Source organism: Pygoscelis adeliae, unplaced genomic scaffold, assembly GCF_000699105.1.
Source record: "Pygoscelis adeliae isolate BGI_AS28 unplaced genomic scaffold, ASM69910v1 Scaffold60, whole genome shotgun sequence".
Lineage (NCBI taxonomy): Eukaryota > Metazoa > Chordata > Aves > Sphenisciformes > Spheniscidae > Pygoscelis > Pygoscelis adeliae.
Genome location: NW_008823954.1, coordinates 1,768,960 through 1,777,931, shown reverse-complemented (window position 1 = coordinate 1,777,931; position 8,972 = coordinate 1,768,960). Strand labels below are relative to the sequence as shown.

The 8,972-nt window shown below is 41.2% G+C and overlaps 1 protein-coding gene across 1 annotated transcript in view; it reads left to right on the top strand.

Annotated features, from left to right (window-relative positions):
- TCF20 (transcription factor 20 (AR1)) overlaps positions 1-6,308 on the top strand; it is a 45,761-nt gene extending 39,453 nt beyond the window's left edge. Inside the window, exons 5-6 of the mRNA XM_009322063.1 lie at positions 61-188; positions 4,178-6,308. Coding sequence (XP_009320338.1) covers positions 61-144 — 84 coding nt within the window. The 3' untranslated portion in view covers positions 145-188; positions 4,178-6,308. The remainder of the gene's footprint in view (positions 1-60; positions 189-4,177) is intronic.
- The last annotated feature ends 2,664 nt before the right edge of the window (positions 6,309-8,972 follow it).

The following is an 8,972-nucleotide window of genomic DNA, read 5'->3' as shown; positions in this document are numbered from 1 at the left end:
TGTCTTCCTTTTCTCCCTCATTTTCTTTTTCCTCTCCCTTTTGGCTTGCTGGTTCGTCAGCCCCTCCTTCCTTGCTCTCTTCCCTCCTTGCAGAACAAGATGGTGAAAGGCAGCCTCAGCACAGAGCAGTCGGAGCGGGGGTGAGGGGGGAAGTGTACTCCTGGGAATGGAAATAAAAGCAAGCACAGGTGAGTTGGGGAGAGTTTCCAGTTTCCACCTGCTGCCTTCTGTGGCTCCTTAACTCCAGTGCCTTCCCCATTTCTATGACAAATCAAGGTGCTCTGGTGTATATTCAGAAAACTTGTAATAACTGTTTATTTTTTTTTCCCTGCTACCATTCTGTTCAGGCTAGTGACTTCACTTTTTTTGTATTTCCGCAGCAGTTCCTTCTGTTTAGTGGTGAGAGGCAAAGCTTGTTAGCTGTTACAACTGCCTGATTACTCTCCCAGCTAAACCAGTGGCAGAAATCTCCTTTCATATTGCCATGATCATGTCCATAAGGATCTGAAAGTTTTTTTCCGTAAGTTTCAGAGTAGTTAATAGTAAGATTCCGTATAAATAAATTCATCAAAGTCTCTTAAATTTTGTATGTAAGGAAGAATTAATGATACTGATGAGTTCAAGATTGTTGTAATCTTGATTCCCTGTTTTTCTGGAAATGTAAATACAGGGATAAGTAAATTAATCTTATCGGGAGCCCCTTACATTCCTTTCAGACCAGCATTTTCCTCTATTTTGCAACAGACATGGGTGATAGAAGGTGGAACTATGTCCACAAGTGGCCACAATTTCATAAGTTTGTAACGTTTACTCTGGTCCCTTACCTCCCCTCACTCTGGATCCAGGGTGGGCTGTAGTTGCCATAGGTCAGGGTAAGTCAGCAGTGCTGTGGAAAGCAGCAGTTGTGCCCTCGTGCCCCAACTCCCCCGCTGCTCTTCCTTCCTGCCTCCTCCTTTGCCTAGTCCCAGCATTCATACAGCCGCATGTGAACTTGGTGGGGAATTCAGTTTGTCTGAAACTACGTTTTGTCATGTTAGCATCTGAGTTGGGTCATTTTCCTAATCTGGTTCACTGTGTGGCTGGGCGAATATCCTGGCATAAGGAGGGAGTAGCACAGAGGTGGGAATTAGCACCCAGGGAGTGGGATGAGGTTGGGGTTTCTTATTTCACTTCCACCAAGTGCATTGCCATTTGGTGGCAACAGGGAGGTCTAAATGAAATAAGTGTTTGGTTTCAAATTAATACTTATTGGCACCCTTTCCCATAAGCTGCAGCCCAAGAAGGCTTCTTGCCTTCATTTCACTGCTCAGTTGCATTTCTTACTCAAGCTAGTTGCTTTTCTTTTTCTTGCAATCATGCAGGTGAAGCTGCTCTTTCATGTCTGTTCTCTGAGCTGATTATAACAATCACCTTCCCTCACTGCTGTTCCCTTGCTTCCCAGGCACCTCCCTTACCTTGAAATCTTAGCTGTTTCTTGAGTTAAGTAATTGTGAAGTGCTTTTAATGGCGTTTTCTGTGAAGGATGAGAGATTAATCAGAGAATTATGTTTTTTAGTCCAATAGCAGAAGACAGGTAGTGTTTCATACAAACACTTTGTAGACTGACTGCTGACTTGATTTAGGTCTGCTGTGTTCTGTCATTTTTTTTTCATTTTGACAGCATTCTTTCTTGGCTTTGGAGTGTTGTTAAAACAGTTACCATGCAAACAGTATTTAAAGTTCATTATTTGAGTAACTTTTTCCTTCCATGGTAAAGGTCATTTGGATTATTTTAAGTTTTTCTCTTTTGCTTAAAGTGTAAAAGGCAATATAACTCATGACATTAAAACAGGATGATAGTCTTGCAGCCAGGGCATCTGTTACAACTGTTTAACACTAGAGAAGTCTTCTCAGTGATGATTTTTTGGGCCACTTCTTCAAGGCGCTGGTGAACATTACTATGTCCCAGAGATCTTTACACGGCTTTGTTTCCTGCATTATTGTCCAGTGCTAACTTTTTTTTTATATATATATCATAGGAATGTATTGGCTTAAGACCTTACAGGCTGTGGAATCTCTTCACCGTGTTCACTGTGTGCTCTAGAAATCTCTCTAAGGCATAATTTCTTTCCAAATCCACTTTTGCCTCAAGTAGTTCTTATCTGAAGGTCCTACTTAGCCTCCCCCTTTTGTTGCTGAGAATGTCTTAAAGATCAAGTTCTCCAACCTGACCTTGAATCCCAAAATCATGCAAATCTAAAAGATCAAATTATTTTTTAAAAAACTTGAAAAAAAAATTGCTGCATTACTGTGGTAATTAAAGAAGTTTAGAGGAATTCTGTAGCAATGCTGGTAGTACAGGAGCTGCCCTTCTGCTGGCCTTAGTGTAAGATAGAATGGGCACTCAGCTGTTAGATTATTGGGCTGTTTTAGTCCTGGTTCACTCCTAGGCCCAGTAAGTTAAGAAAAATCCTGCGTGCTGGATAACATCCAGGCAAGTCAGTGTATTCTGTCTCTGTTGCTTCTCTCTCCCTGAGCCAGTTGCCTCTAGAACATTTGGATCAAATCCAGATCTGGAGAGTGACTGTGAGAGTGAGTCTGGTGCTCTGGATCTTGTCCAGGAACGGGGAAGGACTCTGTCTGTGCAGTGAGCTGTTTCCTCCCTGAGGCAGTGCCTAATGCTCTGGACCGATTCCAGGCATGGGCAAGCTGCAGTTGTACAGGAGCCAGAGACAGCAACACGGCCTTGACACTCCTTCAGCAAGGGCTCACAGTTGCACAGTAATGAATACCACAAAGGTCAGCTGCCTGAACTCTCTAGGAACCTCCCTCCTTTCCTCTTTAGCTGTAGCTCCATGGATTACCCGTCTGTTTTTCATATGTACTCACCTGACTCTTTCTTCACTCTTAGCCTGGCACCCCTGTATGAGGGGATATTTGCAGCCAAGAGGTAGGCTTGCTGGGATGTAATCTAATTGGTGTGCTGATAATCAGAACAGCATTGACTTCTGTATGACACTTAGTTAGGGTTCCTGGAGTTTAATTGCCAGCTATGAGTTAACATGGGTGTTACGTTGTTCCCAGGCACACCTCTAATGTCGTTAACTGCTTTCCATATGTGTCGCTTATGTTGTGACCTTTTTTCCTTTTCCCAAGCTCACTAGCTGGTGGGGAGGGATTTATCTAAGTTATATCAAAGGGTTAACCTTACTAAATAAACGAATTGCTTCTGGGCTCACTTGTGTTATTGGAGAAGGGAAGAAAGGAATGTTATTCCAAGCTTTGCTTTCTCGGCTGTGCAGATTAAGAATGAGAACCGTGGCTTAGAGAAATGAAATTTTAACTTTGTCTGCAGTTTCTTTTTTGAACTGAGCCTCCACCAACTTAGCAAACTCCTGAAGTTAATTTTCTCACCTCAGGAGAATTTCTGGACAGGGAGAATCAGCATGCCAAGCACTTGGACATTTCCACGTTGGTCTTGAAAGACATCACAAGCTTAGTCCTTCCATGAACTGTCACTGCCACCATAATCTGGCTATTAGAACAAAAAAGCAACAGAAAGAAATATTACCTGACCTCCAATTAGTTTAACTGCAGCTTTTACCTTTTAGCTTGTGAAATCTAGCTATTTCCCAAATCTGGTTCCTGCAGCTGGACTCCTGTAATTTTGATACCGGTTTCACTATCTGCTACATATTCACTGACAGCTACTGTCGGATGGTAGTGTGGTGACCTGTATGAAAATACTTGGGTCCAGTCCCTGAGGGGCAGCATGGCATCCCAGAAGCTGTCATCCCATTTGAACGCGCTTGACCCCTCTGTTTCCAGTTTTCATAGTCAAGATCCAGGAGCGAACATGAGGCAAACAAGCTCCTTCCTGGCTGCTGGAGGTAGCTGTTCTGTAAGAGTGCCGTGCTGTTGTCATGGCACAGATCATCCTGTCATCCTGGACCTCCTCTGTAGCTGGGCTTATTTCATTTTCTGCTGGTTGTTAAACTAATACTTTTTATCACATGGATTTGCTTTTATGAACTACTCACTGTTGTGCTTCCATCTGTTTTTAGTCCACAAAACTAAAGAGCTCTTGGTGTTACTGCCGTGGTAGGCTGCTGAGTGGGTTTTTCCGAAGCCTGGGGGGCGTGTTGGCAGACGGAGGGAAAGAACCATTCCAATATCACAGTTTCATTTTGTTTTTCAGGTTAGGCTGTTGAGATAAAAAGCGGTGGACATTCGTGACTGAATGGAATCTCTCCCACTGTGCAGCCATGCCCCCTCTCGACGTGCCTGCCAATGCCAGCACTTCCTTCATAAATTCTTACATCACACTCAAGACTGATGACATCACAGAATCTGACCAAGGAGTCTGAACCAGCTGTTTCCATGGACACAATCTCCATAGTGACAGTGGGAAGGGGAGGGGGAAAAAGGAAACAGGTGGGGGGAATTAAAGAGGGAGGGATAAATATATATATATATAAAGATCTATTTTTTAGTCTTGAAAGACTTTGTTTTAAATGAAAGGTGCGCTATATCCCTTTTGATGCTTTTGATTAAAATTAACAAAAACCCGTATAAATTAAAAAATAAAACTGTAGCTAAAGTAAATATTAAATCCAAAATCCAAGCAAGGCTCATGGAGTCGTAACATTTTGTGGGAAAGAATAGTGGAACTGGGAGTACTCCAAACAGGACTTGTCTCCCTTCTTCTTGCTTTCTTTCTCACAACATCCAAGGAAGTTCAATTTTAAAAGGCAAATAAAATCATGATAAATTGTTTGTAGGGTGTGGAAGGAAGGCTTGGATGGTTGCAGGTGATGGGGTGTCAGTACTTGTGTATGCAGGGTAGGGAGGTTATCGTTTTTGAGAAACACTATATATTAGCAGTGGAAGCTTGAAAAACATCTGAAGACTCTTAGGTCATGAGACTCATGAAGTAAGAGGTAGTTGCTGCTTGCTGGATCCCGTACACCTTGTTCATGTGGGAACATCTGTACCATGCGGGGGAAAGGAGTATCTGCCCTTTGTGGCAACAACATGCACCCCCAAATCATTCCAAGAAGCTGCCTTCAGTTTTGAAGGCAGGTGAGGGGAAGATATGGTTTACCTGCCAGATTGGGGAACTGGAAAGGAAGTCTCAATGTTGGTGGAGTCAATGTGTCTTCAAACTGATCAGGAAAATCCACTTAGCCCTTTTTTTTTTTTATTTTATGTTTTGCTTTTCCTAAGGAAGGAAGAGGGAATGTCAGTGTAACAGCCTACACTATATGGTTATTTGGTGTGGAGGTTTTTTGTAAATTATGTAATTTTAAAACATTTGGGTTTAAGGAACAACAACAACAAAAAAAAAATCATAATTTTTTTCTTGTTAAGGCCTTAAGAAAGGGGTTAGTGCATCTTTCAGGGGTCACTCTGCCATGGGAATAAAATAGCTGTTTCACAAACAGTTTTATATAAAAAAAGCTTAAAAAAACCAAAAAAACTAATAAACTTCATTTTAACCTTGTCTCCTTTTGTTTTGTGCGAACTTGATTTGTTTAAAAGGACAGAGAGACAGTAATATCTGCTGCTTTTTGGTTTCTTTGCCTTCATCAGTTCTGCCTTCAGTGATGACCTTCTGAACTGGCCCAGCAAGAGGAAGACCACAAAAGCTTTTAAAAGTTAAAGCTTAGAATTTGTTTGATGTTCAGAGATAATGAGCCAATGACTGGATGAATTTTCTGTTCGTGTGAGTTGGTGGTATTTCACCAGGTCACTGACTTCTTTCACTCATAGATAGGATGGTAGCATATCCTAGCGATATCAAACGGCGTGGTGTTTACTGGGAAGTCACTAGAGATAGGGATCTAACCAGCATGACTTGGGTAAAAAAATGGGGTTGATATTGTGGGGAGGGAAGAACTATTTTAAAAAGTTATGTACTGGATGCTTGCTCATCTACTCGCATTTTGAGTATTCAGCACATAAAAAAATCTATGATAGCTCATATTAAGATATCTATTTTAACTCTATTTTTAAAAGATCGATTTAAAGATTTGGGAGATAATTTGGCAGTTATTTATTTCTAGAAGTTGCTACTCTCACTGATAAGTATTTGGAAAGAAAGGGCAGTCTTCTGCTTACTCCTTTCCCAGTAGCAGCTACTGAAGTTAGTATGTCCTTCTACATTAAGAAATAGACCTGTTGTGATAAATGTCACTAATGTGTCCTGAATTGGTGCTGAAAATATTTAACTGCTGGTGTAGTCAGAAAAAAAAATCATTTTTAGCATAGTTAATGTGATTGAGTAAATGACTTCTTTTCAACTGAATAAAAATTGTTTTTTTTTTTCCTAGTGTCTGTTCTATTCTACCTGTTCTGAAAAAAAAAAAGTTACTGCATTGATTTATGTTGGTGAAGGATCAGCTTTGTAGTACTATGACAGCAGAGGACCATGTGGTGAAACTGCTGAATTTGATACTTTTGGCTCTTCAGGGTGGTGTCACGCAGTGGAGGGAGAAGGTTTTTGGGTAGTTGGGAGGGAGTCTCGGAGGTTTTCCTTGTGCGTGCTCATAGCAATTGTGGAGATTCAGTAGCTCCTCGTGCACCATGGTTGGAAAGTAGTGGGAGTCATGTAGAGCAAATAAATAAATGGTACCACACTTGACTCCATGAGAAATATTTCTCAGTGGGGAGTGCTTAAAAACCTTCAAATGGGCTGCCGCTTAGCCCCTCATCAGTGCTGTTGTCAGAGGTAAGGGGTGTGCTCTCTAGCAGAGAGAGGTCTTGCGAGTTGGTCATCTTTGTTGGTTGAGTCTTTACAGAAACTAGAGCTACCACGATTTTCTAACACCAAGCCAGCAGAAACGATGTGTAATGGCTTCTTGGGAGAACCTGGAAATGATCCGGAGCAGTCATAAAATCCAGATGGAAATAAAAATTTCTTTGGCTCAGAAGATATAAAGTGCTTGAGTGGATTCTGAAAGCCGCTATACAAAACATTTGCCAGCTCCATCCTGCAAAAACAATTAACAGTTTGATATCATGGATACCCCAAACTTGAAAGAAAGAAAAGGTTTGGAAATCTTGGCTAATTTAGAATTTGTGGAGCAGAAATGACCTGCAGCAGAACATTAAAACATGCAGATTGTGTCAAGAAGAAAATGAGTGGCCTGCCAGCCACTTGGGAATTACCTGTTTGGATAAGGCAGCTCACTTTCAAAGTGTTTCTCTACACTGTCTGACTCCCATCAGGATCTCTGAAAGGAAGGAGACTTAACACCTGCTTCCCGGGAAATGTACGTGATGGTTTAACAGCGTTTCCAAAGTGCGTGGTTGCCATTTAAAAAGGAAGCTCCAACAACTAACCTGAGTGAGTCAACACTGCTGAACAAGGTCAAAGAAAAAGATGATGTTTTTCCATAAAGGATATTGCAATGGATTCAACATGCAAAGGATGTCTATCGGTACGAGCTGATCAGTGTTCAGCTGAAGATGAGGATAAAGGAACTCCTCCTGCAGGAACTGATGGAGGCCCTGGGATACATACAGCAAGCGTCTCTCGATAGCAGGAGCTGCTGATTGATATATTCATCATGGATTTTTATTGCATGTGAAATCTACACTTGGGAATCCAAGGCATAGACTACTGTGGAGTTTATAGCAAGATTGTGCAGCACAGGAGAAAGCAGTCTCAGCTGCCGCTGCAGAAGGTGGTGGCCATCCTTGCTAATTTGTGTATCACATAGGGTGGTGGGGATAAATCATATCCCCACCATATGGGTGGGGGATAAATCATATCCCCCCCCACCATACGGGTGGGGATTTTACCTGGGTTTGTGATGTTCTTGAACCTTTTGAACCAGTCTTAGAACAAGACAAACTGATGATGTGTAATGGTATTGAAATAAAAAAATGTTAAGGAGTTCAGGGCAGAGCATCTGCCAAAGAATGTTGTACATCTAGTTCATGGAGTCCAGCTAGTGCCAAGCTAAAGAAAAACATGTTTGGTGGGACGTGCATTTAAAAAAAAAAAAAGTTGTTTGCCAAATATGGGCAATTAAATGACAGCTCTGGCATTTTGACTGTTTAATGTGCAGTATGAACTGCAATGTACATAAGAACATATGTGAGGAAAGATAATACCTTTAATAATCCCTTTAATTAAACTGGTACAGTTACAGGGAGAACATTTTGGGGCTGAGTTGGATATAAACTTTCTAAATTACCATGCCTAATAACAGTGTTATTACATCAGTAATTACCTATGCTGTCTTGAGTGCAGTGGTTGTCCTGGACATGGTAGAAATACTTGGTAGAGGGACACAGAATCGGTTTGTCTGACCTAGTCCCTGGCTTACCAGAATGACTTGAAGAAGCAGTTCTCTACCTAAAAATGTAGAAAAATTGAGTTTAAATATCAGACCTTTGGAAGTGTAACAGGATATCTGGGTGGTTAAGGATGAATAAATCATCATTGGTCTGGATTTTTTTTTTAGTGATTAAAAGTTGTGTGAAAAAGAACAGAAATAGTACAGGTAATCCAGGCTCAGTTACAGATCTAGAAAATGGAAAGATGTGGCAAATATTTTGTGGCTTTACTGACTTTCCTATGAGAAGTTGAAAGCGTAGTTACAGTCTTAGTTTTGGGTTAGAAATATGTCTATTGTGAAACAGGATGAGATTCTTGTTTGGCTGTGGAATATGTCTAACAAACATGTTTGGTTTTCTTGGGGGTTTTGTTTGTTTTTTTAAGACAGAGCTACTGCAGTATATTGTGAGTCAGAGAATTTAGTCAATAAAGGTAGAGGGCAAAAGTAAGTATTAGAAAATTGTGGGAGACCAGTAACTCTCCGGTACTTTTCTCTATGGCACTGCTGCCTGCCAAAGAGTTTGGCTAATGCACATCACTGAAAAATCACTTCCTACGGATACCCTGTGCTATTCAGCTAGAAATGATTATGTAAAGCCCTGAAGGAAAGAATGGAGTTGTCCTTATAGCGTAAAGGTCAGTGAAA